Source organism: Bombina bombina, chromosome 4, assembly GCF_027579735.1.
Source record: "Bombina bombina isolate aBomBom1 chromosome 4, aBomBom1.pri, whole genome shotgun sequence".
Classification (NCBI taxonomy): domain Eukaryota; kingdom Metazoa; phylum Chordata; class Amphibia; order Anura; family Bombinatoridae; genus Bombina; species Bombina bombina.
In genome coordinates this window covers 606,709,392-606,729,867 of record NC_069502.1, presented here as the reverse complement: position 1 = coordinate 606,729,867, position 20,476 = coordinate 606,709,392, and the positions used below count along the sequence as shown (strand labels likewise).

The 20,476-nt window shown below is 40.1% G+C and overlaps 1 protein-coding gene and 1 pseudogene across 1 annotated transcript in view; one reads left to right on the top strand and one right to left on the bottom strand.

Annotated features, from left to right (window-relative positions):
* The first annotated feature begins 674 nt into the window (after positions 1-674).
* LOC128656599 (cleavage and polyadenylation specificity factor subunit 3-like) lies at positions 675-8,807 on the top strand (annotated as a pseudogene).
* Positions 8,808-11,640: 2,833 nt separating this feature from the next.
* Positions 11,641-20,476, bottom strand: part of CRYBG1 (crystallin beta-gamma domain containing 1) — a 708,242-nt gene continuing 699,406 nt past the window's right edge. Inside the window, exon 22 of the mRNA XM_053710591.1 lies at positions 11,641-15,370. Within this exon, the coding sequence (XP_053566566.1) occupies positions 15,282-15,370 (89 nt within the window). The 3' untranslated portion in view covers positions 11,641-15,281. The remainder of the gene's footprint in view (positions 15,371-20,476) is intronic.

Genomic DNA, 20,476 nt, shown 5'->3' with positions numbered 1-20,476 from the left:
ATTTGATAGCTGGTAACTTATAATTTTGTTGGCCCAATTTTGGGCAAGATATAAATTTTATGGGAATTAGACAGTAGTATCGTAATACAGTGTGGTGGCATATAATAATTTAGAAATACAAGCTCTCTCTATGTGAGCCGTTTATCTTTGCTAAAAGCCATTACGCTGAGCACTTTAGTTTATTGCCTCTATTCCCATATTACATTAGACTATAGATACTTTTCAGTTACCAGTATATCTAGGTTATAGTTAACCAGTATTAGTAATTGCTCCTTGGAGGACGCTCCTGCGTGGAACATTTGCAGTGCTTTTTCTCTATATAATTCTTATTTTAATTTTCTTTTAAATAAATTTGTGACAAATTTTAGCTTAATTGGTGGCATGGTCCACAACATAATACTCATCTTTTTTAAATTACTATAAATAAACATTATGTTTTATAATAATACACATTACAAATACACTCCACCTTGTCAGTGAATGGGTTATAATCCTCACTAAGTGTGCCCCATAATGCTTCTGTTCTCTTCTTGCTAATAAGCTCCAAAATACAGGCAACCTTCCTTAATGAAAGACAGCCAAAGAAGGGGCAAAATAAAAATAACTTCAATATATAAGAAATAACATTCTTACAAACGATCACTTGATTAAAACAATAAACCATTGGCATTCCCGGAACAGAGGGAACCTGCATGGATGTAATATGTCTGTAAAAAGGAAAGCGGAGAATGCTATCCCGTCCGAGGAGAGCGATCAGTTATTGATTAGACCCCTAGGTGCTGGGCAAGAAGTTGGAAGATCATGCATTATCTTAGAATTCAAGGGAAGAAAGATTATGCTGGACTGTGGAATCCAACCTGGCCTGGAAGGAATGGATGCTTTGCCATATATTGACTTGATTGATCCTGCAGAGATTGATTTGCTCCCAATAAGCCATTTCCATCTGGATCATTGCGGTGCTCTACCATGGTTTCTGCAGAAGACCAGCTTTAAGGGAAGGACTTTTATGACACATGCTACCAAGGCTATTTACCGATGGCAGCTTTCAGATTATGTCAAAGTCAATAATATCTCAGCAGATGATATGCTATAAACGGAGACTGACCTGGAGGAAAGCATGGACAAAATAGAGACCATCAACTTTCATGAGGTGAAAGAGGTAGCAGGAATCAAGTTCTGGTGTTACCACACTGGCCATGTCTTGGGGGCAGCCTTGTTCATGATTGAAATAGCTTTTGTCAAGATTCTTTATACTGGCGACTTCTAAAGGCAGGAAGACAGACACCTGATGGCAGCAGAGATACCAAATATTAAGCTGGATATCCTTATAATTGAATCTACATATGTACCCACATACACAAGAAACGGGAAGAGAGGGAAGCTTGTTTTTGTAACACTGTGCATGATATTGTGAACCGTGGAGGGAGAGGACTCATTCCGGTGTTTGCCCTTGGGCGAGCACAAGAACTTCTCTTGATATTAGATGAATATTGTCAAAACCACCCAGAACTTAATGACATTCCCATATACTATGCCTCGTCCTTGGCCAAGAAGTGTATGGCTGTTTATCAGACCTACGTGAATGCCATGAATGGCAAAATTCGTAAGCAGATCAATATAAACAATCCGTTTGTGTTCAAACACATCAGCAACTTGAAGAGCATGGATCATTTCGATGATATTGATCTTAGTGTGGTAATGGCTTCCGCTGGTATGATGCAGAGTGGACTTTCTAGAGAATTGTTTGAGAGCTGGTGCACAGACAAGAGGAATGGTGTTATTATAGCTCAGGGGTGTCCAAACTTTGCTCTCCAGAGGTTTTGGAACTACATTTCCGATGATGCTCAACCAGCATTTTATCTAGCTGAACATCATGGGAAATGTAGTTCCAAAACCTCTGGAGAGCAAAGTTTGGACACCCCTGTTATAGCTGGTCTGCTGGTAATCTGTGTGGAGGGGACACTTGCCAAACATATCATGTCAGAGCCTGAAGAGATCATCACCATGTCTGGTCAAAAGCTGCCATTAAAAAACAGAATTTATGCTTACCTGATAAATTACTTTCTCCAACGGTGTGTCCGGTCCACGGCGTCATCCTTACTTGTGGGATATTCTCTTCCCCAACAGGAAATGGCAAAGAGCCCAGCAAAGCTGGTCATATGATCCCTCCTAGGCTCCGCCTACCCCAGTCATTCGACCGACATACAGGAGGAAATATGCATAGGAGAAACCATATGATACTGTGGTGACTGTAGTTAGAGAAAATAATTAATCAGACCTGATTAAAAAAACCAGGGCGGGCCGTGGACCGGACACACCGTTGGAGAAAGTAATTTATCAGGTAAGCATAAATTCTGTTTTCTCCAACATAGGTGTGTCCGGTCCACGGCGTCATCCTTACTTGTGGGAACCAATACCAAAGCTTTAGGACACGGATGAAGGGAGGGAGCAAATCAGGTCACCTAAATGGAAGGCACCACGGCTTGCAAAACCTTTCTCCCAAAAATAGCCTCTGAAGAAGCAAAAGTATCAAATTTGTAAAATTTGGCAAAAGTGTGCAGTGAAGACCAAGTCGCTGCCTTACATATCTGGTCAACAGAAGCCTTGTTCTTGAAGGCCCATGTGGAAGCCACAGCCCTAGTGGAGTGAGCTGTGATTCTTTCAGGAGGCTGCCGTCCGGCAGTCTCATAAGCCAAACGGATAATGCTTTTAAGCCAAAAAGAAAGAGAGGTAGAAGTTGCTTTTTGACCTCTCCTTTTACCAGAATAAACAACAAACAAAGAAGAAGTTTGTCTGAAATCTTTAGTGGCCTCTAAATAGAATCTTAGAGCACGGACTACGTCCAAATTGTGTAACAAACGTTCCTTCTTTGAAACTGGATTCGGGCACAAAGAAGGTACAACTATCTCCTGGTTAATATTCTTGTTGGAAACAACTTTCGGAAGAAAACCAGGCTTAGTACGCAAAACCACCTTATCTGCATGGAACACCAGATAGGGCGGAGAACACTGCAGAGCAGATAACTCAGAAACTCTTCTAGCAGAAGAAATTGCAACCAAAAACAAAAACTTTCCAAGATAATAACTTAATATCTACGGAATGTAAGGGTTCAAACGGAACCCCTTGAAGAACTGAAAGAACTAGATTAAGACTCCAGGGAGGAGTCAAAGGACTGTAAACAGGCTTGATTCTAACCAGAGCCTGAACAAACGCTTGAACGTCTGGCACAGCTGCCAGCCTTTTGTGAAGTAAAACAGATAACGCAGAAATCTGTCCCTTCAGAGAACTTGCAGATAATCCCTTCTCCAAACCCTCTTGTAGAAAGGATAAAATCCTAGGAATTTTTATCTTGTTCCATGGGAATCCTTTAGATTCACACCAATAGATATATTTTTTCCATATCTTATGGTAAATTTTTCTGAAAACCCACGCTTTGATAAAATCAAGCGTTCAATCTCCAAGCAGTCAGTTGGAGAGAAACCAGATTCGGATGTTCGAATGGACCTTGAACAAGAAGGTCCTGTCTCAAAGGTAGCTTCCATGGTGGAGCCGATGACATATTCACCAGGTCTGCATACCAAGTCCTGCGTGGCCACGCAGGAGCTATCAAGATCACCGAAGCCCTCTCCTGGTTGATCCTGGCTACCAGCCTGGGAATGAGAGGAAACGGTGGGAAAACATAAGCTAGGTTGAAGGTCCAAGGTGCTACTAGTGCATCCACTAGAGTCGCCTTGGGATCCCTGGATCTGGACCCGTAGCAAGGAACCTTGAAGTTCTGACGAGACGCCATCAGATCCATGTCTGGAATGCCCCATAATTGAGTTATTTGGGCAAAGATTTCCGGGTGGAGTTCCCACTCCCCCGGATGGAATGTCTGACGACTCAGAAAATCCGCTTCCCAATTTTCCACTCCTGGGATGTGGATTGCAGACAAGTGGCAGGAGTGATCCTCCGCCCATTGAATTATCTTGGTCACTTCCTCCATCGCCAGGGAACTCCTTGTTCCCCCCTGATGGTTGATATATGCGACTGTCGTCATGTTGTCTGATTGAAACCTTATGAATTTGGCCTTTGCTAGATGAGGCCAAGCTTTGAGAGCATTGAATATCGCTCTCAGTTCCAGAATGTTTATCGGGAGAAGAGATTCTTCCCGAGACCATAGACCCTGAGCTTTCAGGGGTTCCCAGACCGCGCCCCAGCCCACCAGACTGGCGTCGGTCGTGACAATGACCCACTCTGGTCTGCGGAAGCTCATTCCCTGTGACAGGTTGTCCAGGATTAGCCACCAACGGAGTGAATCTCTGGTCCTTTGATCTACTTGAATCGTCGGAGACAAGTCTGTATAATCCCCATTCCACTGTCTGAGCATGCACAGTTGTAATGGTCTTAGATGAATTCGTGCAAAAGGAACTATGTCCATTGCTGCAACCATCAATCCTATTACTTCCATGCACTGCGCTATGGAAGGACGAAGAACAGAATGAAGAACTTGACAAGAGCTTAGAAGTTTTGATTTTCTGACCTCTGTCAGAAAAATTCTCATTTCTAAGGAGTCTATTATTGTTCCCAAGAAGGGAACTCTTGTTGACGGGGAAAGAGAACTTTTTTCTATGTTTACTTTCCATCCGTGAGATCTGAGAAAGGCTAGGACGATGTCCGTATGAGCCTTTGCTTTTGACAGAGACGACGCTTGAATCAGGATGTCGTCCAAGTACGGTACTACTGCAATGCCCCTTGGTCTTAGAACCGCTAGAAGGGACCCTAGTACCTTTGTGAAAATTCTCAGAGCAGTGGCTAATCCGAATGGAAGTGCCACAAACTGGTAATGCTTGTCCAGAAAAGCGAACCTTAGGAACTGATGATGTTCCTTGTGGATAGGAATATGGAGGTACGCATCCTTTAAATCCCCCGTGGTCATAAATTGACCTTCCTGGATGGTAGGAAGGATCGTTCGAATGGTTTCCATTTTGAACGATGGAACCCTGAGAAATTTGTTTAGGATCTTGAGATCTAGAATTGGTCTGAACGTTCCCTCTTTTTTGGGAACTATGAACAGGTTGGAGTAAAACCCCATCCCTTGTTCTCTTATTGGAACTGGATGAATTACTCCCATCCTTAACAGGTCTTCTACACAATGTAAGAATGCCTGTCTTTTTATTTGGTTTGAAGATAATTGAGACCTGTGGAACCTTCCCCTTGGGGGTAGTTCCTTGAATTCCAGGAGATAACCTTGAGAAACTATTTCTAGTGCCCAAGGATCCTGAACATCTCTTGCCCAGGCCTGAGCAAAGAGAGAAAGTCTGCCCCCCACCAGATCCGGTCCCGGATCGGGGGCCATCCCTTCATGCTGTTTTGGTAGCAGTGGCAGGCTTCTTGGCCTGCTTACCCTTGTTCCAGCCTTGCATCGGTCTCCAGGCTGGTTTGGGTTGAGAAGTATTACCCTCTTGCTTAGAGGATGTAGAAGTAGAGGCTGGTCCGTTTCTGCGAAAGGGACGAAAATTAGGCTTATTTCTAGCCTTAAAAGACCTATCCTGAGGAAGGGCGTGGCCCTTTCCTCCGGTGATGTCTGAAATAATCTCTTTCAAATCAGGACCAAACAGTGTTTTGCCCTTGAAAGGGATGTTAAGCAATTTTGTCTTGGAAGACACATCCGCTGACCAAGACTTTAGCCAGAGCGCTCTGCGCGCCACGATAGCAAACCCTGAATTTTTCGCCGCTAATCTCGCTAATTGCAAAGCGGCATCTAGAATAAAAGAGTTAGCCAATTTAAGTGCATGAACTCTGTCCATAACCTCCTCATACGAAGATTCTTTATTGAGCGACTTTTCTAGTTCTTCGAACCAGAAACACGCTGCCGTAGTGACAGGAACAATGCATGAAATTGGTTGAAGAAGGTAACCTTGCTGAACAAACATTTTTTTAAGCAAACCCTCTAATTTTTTATCCATAGGATCTTTAAAAGCACAACTATCTTCTATGGGAATAGTAGTGCGTTTGTTTAGAGTAGAGACCGCCCCCTCGACCTTAGGGACTGTCTGCCATAAGTCCTTTCTGGGGTCGACTATAGGAAATAATTTCTTAAATATAGGGGGAGGCACAAAAGGTATGCCGGGCCTTTCCCATTCCTTGTTTACTATGTCCGCCACCCGCTTGGATATAGGAAAAACATCGGGGGGCACCGGAACCTCTAGGAACTTGTCCATCTTACATAATTTCTCTGGAATGACCAAATTGTCACAATCATCCAGAGTAGATAATACCTCCTTAAGCAGTGCGCGGAGATGTTCTAATTTAAATTTAAATGTTACAACATCAGGTTCAGCTTGTTGAGAAATTTTTCCTGAATCTGAAATTTCTCCCTCAGACAAAACCTCCCTCCTGGCCCCTTCCGATTGGTGTGAGGGTATGTCAGAAGCGTTATCATCAGCGTCCTCTTGCTCTTCAGTGCTTAAAACAGAGCAATCGCGCTTTCTTTGATAAGTAGGCATTTTAGATAAAATATTTGCAATAGAATTATCCATAACAGCCGTTAATTGTTGCATAGTAATAAGTATTGGCGCACTAGATGTACTAGGGGCCTCTTGTGTGGGCAAAACTGGTGTAGACACAGAAGGGGGTGATGCAGTACCATGCTTACTCCCCTCATCTGAAGAATCATCTTGGGCACTATTATTATCTGTGGCATCATTGTCCCTACTTTGTTTGGACACCCTGTCACAATTATCACATATATTTAAATGGGGAGACACATTGGCTTTCATACATATAGAACATCGTTTATCTGATGGTTCAGACATGTTAAACAGGCTTAAACTTGTCAACAAAGCACAAAAAACGTTTTAAAATAAAACCGTTACTGTCACTTTAAATTTTAAACAGAACACACTTTATTACTGAATATGCGAAAAAGTATGAAGCAATTGTTCAAAATTCACCAAAATTTCACCACAGTGTCTTAAAGCCTTAAAAGTATTGCACACCAAATTTGAAAGCTTTAACCCTTAAAATAACGGAACCGGGGCCGTTTTTACATTTAACCCCTATACAGCCCCAGGAATCTGCTTTGCTGAGACCCAACCAAGCCCAGAGGGGAATACGATACCAAATGACGCCTTCTATAAGCTTTTTCAGTGGATCTTAGCTCCTCACACATGCATCTGCATGCCTTGCCTTCCAAAAACAACTGCGCATTAGTGGCGCGAAAATGAGGCTCTGCCTATGACTAGAGAAGGCCCCCATCTGAAAAAGGTGTCCATACAGTGCCTGCCGTTTTTTAACAACAATCCCCAAGATTATAATAACTATAAAGCGCTATAATCTGTCAAATATGCTTAGCAAGTAATCGTTTTAGCCCAGAAAAATGTCTACCAGTTTTTTAAGCCCTTATAAAGCCTTTGTTCTTATACTTAATCTAAGAAAATGGCTTACCGGTCCCCATAGGGAAAATGACAGCCTTCCAGCATTTCCAAGTCGTGTTAGAAATGTGGCCATCATACCTCAGGCAGAAAAGTCTGCCAACTGCTTCCCCCAACTGAAGTTACTTCATCTCAACAGTCCTGTGTGGAAACAGCAATCGATTTTAGTAACGTTTGCTAAAATCATCTTCCTCTCACAAACAGAAATCTTCTTCTCTTTTCTGTTTCAGAGTAAATAGTACATACCAGCACTATTTTAAAATAACAAACACTTGATTGAAGAATAAAAACTACATTTAAACACCAAAAAACTCTTAGCCATCTCCGTGGAGATGTTGCCTGTGCAACGGCAAAGAGAATGACTGGGGTAGGCGGAGCCTAGGAGGGATCATATGACCAGCTTTGCTGGGCTCTTTGCCATTTCCTGTTGGGGAAGAGAATATCCCACAAGTAAGGATGACGCCGTGGACCGGACACACCTATGTTGGAGAAATGTCTGTAGATTAAATATCATTCTCCACACATACAGATTACCAGCAGACCAGTGAGTTTATCAGGGCCCTAAAGCCCCCTCATGTGATATTGGTGCATGGGGAGCAAAATTATATGGCAAGGCTCAAGGCAGCTCTGATAAAGGAGTATGAAGACAATGAAGAGGTTCACATAGAAGTTCACAACCCCAGGAACACAGAAGCTGTGACCCTGAACTTCAGAGGAGAGAAGTTAGCCAAGGTGATGGAATGTCTGGCAGACAAGAAACCAGAACAAGGACAGAGAATTTCAGGAATCCTTGTGAAACAGAACTTTAACTATCATATTCTTTCTCTGAGTGACCTCTACAGTTATACCGATCTGGCCATGAGCACAGTTACACAGACACAGGCTATGCCATATACCGGTCCTTTTCACCTGTTATCCTACCAGTTGCAGAAAATTACAGGAGAAGTGGAGGAGATTGATACAAATGAAAAGGATGCACTAAGGGTGTTTAAGGCAGTCACTGTGATAAAGGAGCCAGGCATGGTGCTTCTGGAGTGGGTAGCAAATCCTTCAAATTATATGTATGCCAATACCATAACAACAGTGATCTTACAATCAAACCCAAAAATACAAAAAGCTGTTATATCTCCGAAGGTTAGCAAAGATATTGACATGGATGCATATAGCAAGAGGCTGGAAATTATGCTACAGGACATTTTTGGTGAAGAATGTATAAGCTGTAAAGATGGCTCAATGGTCACAGTGACAGTATATGGGAAAAGTGCAGTGTTTTCTTTGGAATCACGGACTGTTGAAAGTGAGGAAGGTATTGATGAAGATGAGACCCTGCGGGAGACGGTACAATTAGCTGCACAAAGGCTGTATGATGCACTGGGGCCTGCAAACCTATAGACCATCTGTACTTCGTCCCTTAGTTAAATTCATTACACATTATTTTTTTTGTGTATGAAAATGAAAGCCACTAAACAAAACTAGAGAATAATTTATCTTTAAAAAAAGTGCCATTTTGTTATAAATTTCCCATTTTCTGAATATTTATTTTTTTGCACATTTACATACCTCACGTTTCAGGAACAGAACAAATTGTGCAAAAAAACTAAAACGTTGCATCAGCCCCACAAAAATGTGTTACACAAAATAATTCACATTTTATGCTGTAAATATTTTGTATGAATTATTATTGTCATATCTGTATTCTGATAATGAACCAGACCTGATTAAAAATGACTAAAATCAACAGAACCCCCGCCCCCCAAAAAAAACAATAAACCATTTACCGGTGTCTAAAATTAAGATTGATAAATAAAGTGAAAATGACATTTTCGCAAGAAAAATAGGATCAACCATTCGCTTGACATCGCAAAAAAGTTTTGCCCCAAAAATGTCTCTAGAATTTTGATAAATATTGGCGACATTTTTTACTTCAGACATTGCGAACTATTGTGAAAATAATCGCGACTTTTTAGGCGCATTTTTTCAGAGCTTGATAAATTTTGCCCTAAGTGTGACACAAACCTTTCACATTTGTTACAAAGGAAAATCAGATGATAAAATACCTGTTTATCCTTTAGAGGGAGACAGACTAAAGAAATGGACAAACATTCTGGATATATAAATTATACCATATTACTTCTGCGGGGGGCGGCGTTGCACCAGCAGTTCACAACAGCTGCTGGTGCAATGCCGAAAGCGGATTGCTGATCGGATCATGTCGGACAAACATGTCATAAATAGGCCCCAATGTGTTCTTATTTTATACTAATTTGGTAGATGACTGCGATAAAAACGGCAAGCACCTATGTAACATATTTTCTGAATTGACCAAAAGTGTTTTATTGTATGAAAAAACTACATGCTTATTGATTAGTACAAGTAATTTCAGAAAAAGCCGAGAATAACTTCAGCAGAGTGAAAAAGGCTCAGAAGTGAAGGGGTCAAATACCTAAGTGCATATATATATATATTATATATATATATATATACTGTATATATATTTACGTATTTATATATATATATATATACACAGTATCTCACAAAAGTGAGTACACCCCTCATATTTTTGTAAATATTTTATTATATCTTTTCATGTGACAACACTGAAGAAATTACACTTTGCTACAATGTAAAGTAGTGAGTGTGCAGCCTGTATAACAGTGTAAATTTGCTGTCCCCTCAAAATAACTCAAAACACAGCCATTAATGTCTAAACCATTTGCAACAAAAGTGAGTACACCCCTAAGGGGAAATGTCCAAATTGGGCCCAATTAGCAATTTTCCCTCCCCAGTGTCATGTGACTCGTTATTGTTACAAGGTCTTATGTGTGAATGGGTAGCAGGTGTATTAAATTTGTTCTTATCGCTCTCACACTCTCTCATACTGGTCACTGGAAGTTCAACATGGCATCTAATGGCAAAGAACTCTGAGGATCTAAAAAAGAGAAGTGTTGCTCTATATAAAGATGGCCTAGGCTATAAGAAGATTGCCAAGACCCTGAAACTAAACTGCAGCACGGTGGGCAAGACCATACAGCGGTTTCATAGGACAGTTTCCACTCAGAACAGGCCTCACCATGGTTGACCAAAGAAGTTGAGTGCATGTGCTCAGCGTCATATCCAGAGGCTGTCTTTGGGAAATAGACATATGAGTGCTGCCAGCATTGCTGCAGAGGTTGAAGGGGTGGGGGTCAGCCTGTCAGTGCTCAAACCATACGCCGCACACTGCATCAAATTGGTCTGCATGGCTGTCATCCCAGAAGGAAGCCTCTTCTAAAGATGATGCACAAGAAAGCCTGCAAACAGTTTGCTGAAAACAAGCAGACTAAGGACAAGGATTACTGGAACCATGTCCTGTGGTCCGATGAGACCAAGATAAACTTATTTGGTTCAGATGGTTTAAAGTGTGTGTGGCGGCAACCAGGTGAGGAGTACAAAGACAAGTGTGTCTTGCCTACAGTCAAGCATGGTGGTGGGAGTGTCATGGACTGGTCTGGGCCTGCACGAGTGCTGCCGGCATTGGGGAGCTACAGTTCATTGAGGTACCAATGAATGCCAACATGTACTGTGACATACTGAAGCAGAGCATGATCCCCTCCCTTCGGAGACTAGACCACAGAGCAATATTCCAACATAACAACCCAAACACACCTCCAAAACGACCACTGCCTTGCTAAAGAAGCTGAGGTTAAAGGTGGTGGACTGGCCAAGCATGTCTCCAGACCTAAACCCTATTGAACATCTGTGGGGCATCCTCAAATGGAAGGTGTGGGAGCGCAAGGTCTCTAACATCCACCAGCTCCGTGATGTCGTCAAGGAGGAGTGAAAGAGGACTCCAGTGGCAACCTGTGAAGCTCTGGTGAACTCCATGCCCAAGAGGGTTAAGGCAATGCTGGAAATTAATGGTGGCCACTCAAAATATTGACACTTTGGGCCCAATTTGGACATTTTCACTTACGGGTGTACTCACTTTTGTTTAAACATTAATGGCTGTGTGTTGAGTTATTTTGAGGGGACAGCAAATTTACACTGTTTTACAGGCTGTACAGTCACTACTTTACATTGTAGCAAAGTGTTATTTCTTCAGTGTTGTCACATGAAAAAATAAAATAAAATATTTACAAAAATGTGAGGGGTGTACTCACTTTTGTGGGATACTGTATATGTATATAAATATATAAATACATACACACACACACACTTTCTTGAAATGAAGAGGCACTCTCAGGGCTTAATTTTCAATATGTCATCAACTTTTATTTCGTCTTATAAGGTCGACGTTTCGGTCCCTGGAAGGTTCTTTATCAAGACCAATTTTTATCTGCATTCAAACAAATATCATCAGAAAAAATCACTCATGTATTCCTATATGTACAAATGTATACCATGTGCATAATCTAACATTACATTTATTTATATCAACTTATTGTTGAACCCCACAGTTTCTTACTATACAGTCATTTTTTGGCATGTATATTTTATACACCAATCCCTCATTGTCCTTACTGGACTTCTAAGAGGCAAAGATAATACTAATTCCAGTAAGGCGGGAGGAGTTTTAAAGGCTCTTGGAGTTTTGGTAATCGTTGAGGCCTATTTATTAAAGGTCTGTCGGACCTGATCCGACAGACCTCGCTGAATGCATATTCAGCATGGACCAGCAGCTCTTGTGAGCTGCTGGTGCAACCCCGCCCCCTGCAGATTCGCGGCCAATTGGCCGCCAGCAGGGAGGTCTCAATCGGGTTGAATTGTGGCGATCTCTGTCCGCTTCCTCAGAGCAGGCGGACAGGTTATGGAGCAGCGGTCTTTAGACCGCTGCTCCATAACTTGTGTTTCTGGCGAGTCTGAAGGCTCACCAGAAACACGGGGCGTCAAGCTCCATACGGAGCTTGATAGATATGCCCCTTTGCCTTCTCTTAGTGGTCAGGAGAGGTATTTCTCAGAAGTAATAGCTCATGGACTCTCACCACCTTTATGAATGAAAAATCAATAGGTTTATATGCTGCTCTTTCATATTAAAGGGACCTTACTATTTAATACTAAATGCTATATAGAATGATGTATTCAAAACAAAGATTAGACTGAACAGTATATAGATGTATTTTTCAAAAGGATATTAGTGGTTTAACCATTGAAGAAATAAGCATGAATTTTTGGTTTATACAAAGTAATGTACTACCATGTTGAAACATGCTTCCCTTATCTTATTTCAACTACTGAAAAATATTAAGAACATATATAAAAGTGTGCAAACAATGGTGGTGTAGAATGTAACAATGTTAAAGGCACTTTAAACCCTATGAGACAGTTACTCTATTAACTAATGTATTACTATTACTAACTGGCCTTGAGTTGGTATAGGGATGTGAGATAGGAAGAGAACAGACTAAGGGGTAGATTTATCAAATGTCAGGCGGACATGATCCGCTGTCTGCAATTATCATTGCACAAGCATTTCTGGTGAAATGCTTGTGCAATGCCACCCGGTGCACAGCAGGGGGTGTCAATCATCCCAATCATATCCAATCGGGATGATTGCTGTCCGCCACCTCTTACGTCCACTGCTTCTTAACTTAAGTTTCAGGCGGACCAGAAACTTTGGGGGTAGATTGCAGAATCCGCTGCTTGATAAATCTACCCTTTAGTAATAACATGGTGGTCTCAGTTTCGTTATAGAATGGGGCATTGGAAAGTTTTCAGTTAAACTGAAGGCAATGGGACAAAATAAAAGAATGAAAGTATATTGTAAAGATTTTTACTACACATAATTGCAAATGTTATATAAAGTGTGTAATGTACCTTTAATGTGCGTATACATGCACAAATGTAATCATTGTCAAACTCCTTTAATAATTTCACTGAAGCTACGTTAAACAAAATAGGAGTAGGCCCCAAATGGATCCCCCCCCCCCCCCCACTGAAATGTGTATAAAACCATATTTTTCTCTTATGATTCAGAAATTCATGATTAAAGAGCATTCCTAGGTAGGTAGCGTGCTCGAGTCCGGAGCACTACATGACAGCAAACACTGCTGCCATCTAGTGGTCTTGCAAATGTATAGACTTGGTAAAATTATTCTTGAAAAACTGCTTCCATCTAGTGCTCCAGACACTTTCACACTCCTGTGCCTACCTACCTGTTTTTCAACAAAGATACCTAAAAAAGAACAAAGTAGATTTGATGGTAAAAATTGGAAACTTTTTAAAAAGTGTGAATCATGAAAGAAACATTTTGAGTTGAATTTCCTATTAAGCCCAGTTAAAAGAAATGTAGCATGCAAATTGAATTATTGCATAGTGTGGAAAAGCTTTCTACAAGTCTTCTTCACATACAATTGGGCAAAACACCACAGTTGCACTAATGGGCTACGGGGGGAGAAATGCTGCCTCTGGTGTAATTCAAATTATAATTTGCGTCACATACATAGACTAAATTAACCTTTGTTACACCATGATATCAGTATCTACAAGGACATTCTAATACTCTGTACCACTCAGTGGATCTGTAACAATTACTTCAATGATTTTAGTCAATGATGATGCAGCAATTTAAAATGAAATACGATTCTCACATTTATTTTCCAAAAAGCTGGTATCCAAAAATTTTACATATAGAAAAAAACATGACAAATAAAATGGAAATAAAGTCATAAAGCAGCACATTGTGTTAACCAGCTCCAGGAAATGTTGCTGGCAGAGATGTTTCAGTAAAACCTTTGTCAGTTTCACACAGTCTATTATGTGGTATTGGGGTTTTACGTTTTAGAGCAAAGACGTCCTGATTTCCCTGAAAATATATTAGAGTAAAACTTTAACTTTGTATGTTTTCCCTGGTGTGTCTTGTGCTGCCTGTTCTAGATATGAGATGATGTTCCCACAATAAAGGCTGTGTCCTTGCAAACACACCATGTTCTCATGCATTACTATACATTATTGAATTGTCATGTGACTTGGGCAGTGACTCTTAAATAATATTTGGTTGGCTCTGCCAACACAACTCAGTGTACGTTTACTAATAAGCACCACACTTGCTAAACAACTTGCGTCAGAATCAGCACTTGTCACACTTACAAAAAAACTAAGAAAACAGATTGTAAGGCACTTAGATGAATAGGCTTGAGTAAATTGGTATTTTAAAAATTGAGAGAAGGGTTCCTTAGGAAAATTAAGCTTAACATTTAAATACAGTCGTCTGCTGCTACAGAAGGTGGTTAGGTCCACATAAACAGTGATATAATACAACATGATTATTCATTACATTTAAAAGCTATGCAACCGCCTACCATTCCAAGCAGATGAGACTATCTTCTGCCAAGATAACTCATCTAACTCATTGTCCATGTCTATCTACCTTATGTGGCCCTGGTAGTGATAGAGAATACTCAATACTCTCAGGTTCTCTCATCTCCCTTGCAATCAAGGGATTACAAATACTGAACTTTTCCCCCTATGGCAGAACAGTGCATTCATTATTTATGGTACATTTCCATGAAATGCTTTTACAGTAGGTGGCACGTGCACTATGTAACTGGCCATCCAATGGCAATGCATGTTATGGCGTCACATTCTGTGCAATGCAGTCCTAGTATGCAAAATTGTAGCAGGTTAAACACATTCTAGGGACCTGATGAGGCTCGGTGTTTATTTTGTAGACATTTCAATGACTAAAACTGTCATTTAGGATATAAAACAGGTCACCCAGCTGTGTTACAGAATCCATCAGTTTTGCAAAACAAAAGTCCATCACAAAAGTGCATATTACATAGCTGACTTTGTGTAAGAACAGCGGGAAAGTGTCCTTTATGGGTGCTCCTAGCAGCAATCCTGTGTAAGTCCAGTGGAGGGCAGCAGTGAGTACACCATTGTCATTTCCTATAAGACACAGATCTCCCAGTACTGTGTGAGCTTCCCCTCTGTCATATTGCTCAGAATAACATGTTGCTGGTCATACTGGTTCCCTCCTGTAACAAAAACACAAGACAAAGTCAGCTTCTTCTGAACACGTTTCTGACATGATTTGGTTATATCAACAAAGATTACTAGGAGGTGTATAAGTTATGGCGCAAGCTATTCTACTGTGTGCAGTGCTTCTTTTACGCCTCTAACTACTGACAACAACATGCGTGTGAACATAATCATCCCTTTCATGCAAATACAGACAAACGATGATCAAAGCACCGTCAACTTGAGGCAAGTCTGTGCAGGGCATCCAGTGGGAAAGAAAAGTCCTCAGGCTGGTTCAGTCTCTTGCTAAAGAGGATTTAGACGAGTGAAAGAATTAATGGCTTTGACTGTATAAGAAATATAACCCAGTTAGGAAATTAGAAAAATATCTATTAAACGCACCATAAACGTGTTTTTTGAAACTTAGAAAAGGTACACAGAATAGACGTGAGTGCTGCTAACTCATTTGTTATTGTTAAATGATGTTTTGTTTATAGAAAAACTGCTAAACTCTCAAAGGAAAATAAAGTAGTGAGAAGTTTCTGTAAACTGAATCAGCTCGAGTGAAAATGTCCTCAGTGAAATTTAATGTCTCTATACGCTCTTTACTCTCTGTTCTTGCATATTAGATCTCTTTACTAATTCTCAGTGCCTGTTTAACCCCCTGCCCTGAGCACTCAGTCAGCCTATAACACTTTCTATACATATTATTTCTCTACAGACATTAATGTATGCACAGCAGGCTCCCTGCACCCCTCATCCAAACACGGTTTTGTCATTTCCACGGCTATCTGCAGCCTCTCTGCACCTGTAGTACTCTCTAATCACCCCCCATGCTCACTTTATGCACCAGTCACATTCTCCACTACATACTCCATGTATTTATTTTGCATTGCTGAAATACCACTCAGATAAAAGATAAAAACTGAGTTTCATGTGTGTGTAAAGATTTAGACAGAGCATACATTTAAAAAAAAAAAAATCCAAGTTCTATTGGTATCTTGGTATCCTTTGTTGAAGGAGCAGCAATGTACTACTGGGAGCTAGCTGAACACTTCGGTAAGCCAGTAACAAAAGGCATATATGTTCAGCCACCAATCAGCACCTAGCTCCCAAGCCTAGGTAACTGCTTTTCAACAAAAGTTACCAAGAGAAATAAGCAAATTAAAGAATATATATTTGAAAGTTGTTTAAGTTTTTCTATAGACCTTATTTTAAAACGTTTCCCAACTTCTCACCCTCTTCAGAGAGAGTGGTACTGTTGGAACTAGATGGCAGAGGGGAAAAAAAAAAAAAAGAAAAAGTTGCATAAATATCCAAGGAAAAATATCCAAGAGAGAATATAATTAAATAAAATATTCTTACTAAGATACAGAAAGCAAGAAACAATCCTTGCAGCAAAGAAATAGTATGATTAGCACAACCCATTTCAGAATTGATAGGCGATACTTTCTAGGTTAAAAGTTCTGTGGAAAATATTCTCCATAAACAAGGGAATGATTATCATACAACAGAAAGGATCTAGTTTATTAAAAAAAATAGCTTAAAGGGACACACAGTTAAAATTAAAGTTTCATGATTCAGATAATACATGCAATTTAAAACAACTTTCCAATATACTTGCATTATCAAAATGTGCACAATAATAGGAGTTTCATGTCCCTTTTATTCAATTTTGCCTCCACTTGTACCATGTGACAGCCATCAGCCAATCACAAAATGCATATAAGTATACACTATGCGCTTTTGCCCATGCTCAGTAGGAGCTGGAGCCTCAGATTTTTCTTTCATGATTTAGAAAGAGCATACAATTTTAAACAACTTTCTAATTTACTTCGATTATCTAATTTGCTTCATTCGCTTGATATACATTGCTGAAAAGCATATCTAGAATGGCTCAGTAGCTGCTGATTGGTTGCTGCACATAGATGCCTCGTGGGATCGGCTCACCCTTATGCATTGCTATTTCTTCAACAAAGGATATCTAAAGAATGAAGCAAATTAGAAAATAGAAGTAAATTGGAATATTGTTTAAAATTGTATTCTCTACTTATCATGAAATAAATTATCTTTCACTAATTATGAAAGACTTTTTATTTGCTTAGTGTCCCTTTTAACTTTGAAATTAGCCAGAAAATATTCTATTGCTCATTGTGTTTTTGTCAATTGTTCAATTATACCGTATTTAGTGGTCCTTTAATTAGTGAGGACATCTAGCGGCAGAGAGCGCAATTTATCAGTCTATATACACAAATAGACAACAGTGTCATCATGATTGTTATACTGGCATTGGTAAACCAGATGGATCTACACGTATCAGTTTTTATGTTGTTTTTATTTCTTGTATGTTTGTTGTTACTGACTAACATGTTTATTGTTTTCAGATCAATTACTAAAAATATCATCCTTCATATTGATAATATGATTCCAAAGTCATTAGCAGGATATTCACTACAGCAAATATAAAAAGGTGTGTAGGAATAATGGATGTGTTACTGGATATAAATAAAAGAACAGAGAGAGATATGGAACAATGGTCTCTTTATTTGAAGACTGTAGTAAAACAGAAAAATGTATTAAGTGGATTTAAGAATACAGACTATTTTGTAGAACAACAAAGGAATGAGGAATGGAAAATATAATTTAATACTTGTGCAACTAATAATTAAGTGTATAAGTTCATTAAAGGCATGTAGTAAATTTACACCTATAATGATATGATACTAGACGCTTGGGTGACTGATATGATGTAAGCATGCATTTTATCTTGTTAATGATAAAATGTAAATAAAGAAATAAATTAAATGCAAAAAAATAAAAGCAATTTTCAGAGCAAATTACATGAAAATAGGGCAAAATAAATAATATGTATAAAAGAAAAAAGGATGTGCGTAGGAATGTATGGTTCTAGTATAAACATGAATCAGCATGTATATAATGAGCTGTAAGGCATGTTAAGGAAGGAAAGAGACTTGTATTTTGCTTATTCGTCTGTTACTCAATACATAATAAAATTAACATAATAAAATTAAATGGATGTTAAACAGTAAATACATGATAGACACAGTGATGTATCCAAAGCAAAGATTAGCCTTAGGATAATATGTAGATGTATTTAGTACTTTAGTTTCTATAAGGTGGTGCTGCCATGTTTGAACCAGATTTCTATTTTTCTCTGTTTGTGAGAAACAAGGCTGACTAGAAACCCTTTTGGATAATTCTATGTTCCACGCAGCTTTGTTTGGACAGTGTCTTGTAATGCCAATTTTTTACCTGTACCTAATTGTCCCCAGCACGAAGGATAGATAAGGGGAACTTAAAGAGACACTGAACCCAATTTTTTTCTTTCGTGATTCAGATAGAGCATTCAATTTTAAGCAACTTTACTCCTATTATCAATTTTGTTTTTCTTCGTTCTCTTGCTTTCTTTATCTGAAAAAGAAGGCATCTAAACTATTTTTTTGGTTCAGGACCATGGAAAGCACTTGTTTATTGGTGGGTGAATTTATCCACCAATCAGCAAGAACAACACAGTGTGTTCACCAAAAATGGGCCGGCATCTAAACTTACATTCTTGCATTTCAAATAAAGATACCAAGAGAATGAAGAACATTTGATAATAGGAGTAAATTAGAAAGTTGCTTAAAATTGCATGCTCTATCTGAATCACGAAAGAAAATTTTTTGGGTTCAGTGTCCCTTTAACCCCTTAACGACCGAGGACGTGCAGTTAACGCCTGAGGACGTACCCTGCACGTCCTCGGTGTGGAAAGCAGCTGGAAGCGATCCTGCTCGCTTCCAGCTGCTTTCCGGTTATTGCAGTGATGCCTCGATATGGAGGCATCCTGCAATAACCTTAAATGGCCATCCGATGCAGAGAGAGCACTCTGTGGCCCTCTCTGCACCGGACATCGATGGCCGGTATCGTTGGTGGGAGCGGACTTGGGAAGCGGGTGGGCGGCCATCGATGCGCCGTGTAATGTGCAGGGGGGCGGGATCGGGGGCGCGTGCACGGGGCGGGAGCGGGAGGGAACCGCTGCACTACAGAAAAAAAAATCTGAAAATAGCTAATAAATAAGAAAATAATAATGTTTCTAAGTGATCTGCAACTGGTGGGAGGTTGGGGGGGGGGGGGGGACAGCTACACTACAGAAAAGGGGATTTTTTTTAAAAAAAAAAGATTTCTTTTTTTACTAAACCGGGTACTGGCAGACAGCTGCCAGTACCCAAGATGGCGCCCGCTAAGGCAGAGGGGGAGGGTTAGAGAGCTGTTTGGTGTGGGATCAGTGAGGTTGGGGGCTAAGGGGGATACTACAAAGCAGCATATGTAAATATGCTAAAAAAAACCTAAAAAACCCCACAAATATACCTTTTATTTTAGTACTGGCAGAGTTTCTGCCAGTACTTAAGATGGCGGGGACAATTGTGAGGTGGGGGAGGGAAGAGAGCTGTTTGGGAGGGATCAGGGGGTCTGATGTTTCAGGTGGGAGGCTGAGCTCTACACTAAAGCTAAAATTAACCCTGCAAGCTCCCTACAAGCTACATAATTAACCCCTTCACTGCTAGCCATAATACACGTGTGATGCGCATCGGCATTTAGTGGCCTTCTAATTAACAAAAAGCAACGCCAAAGCCATATATGTCTGCTATTTCTGAACAAAGGGGATCCCAGAGAAGCATTTACAACCATTTGTGCCATAATTGCACAAGCTGTTTGTAAATGATTTCAGTGAGAAACATAAAATTGTGAAAAATTTAACATTTTTTTTAATTTGATCGCATCTGGCGGTGAAATGGTGGCATGAAATATACCAAAATGGGCCTAGATCAATACTTTGGGTTGTCTACTACACTACACTAAAGCTAAAATTAACCCTAGAAGCTCCCTACATGCTCCCTAATTAACCCCTTCACTCCGGGGCATAATACACGTGTGGTGCGCAGTGGCATTTAGCATCCTTCTAATTACCAAAAAGCAACAACAAAAGCCATACATGTCTGCTATTTCTGAACAAAGGGGATCCCAGAGAAGAATTTACAACCATTTATGCCATAATTGCACAAGTTGTTTGTAAATAATTTCAGTGAGAAACCTAAAGTTTGTGAACAAAATGGTGAAAAAGT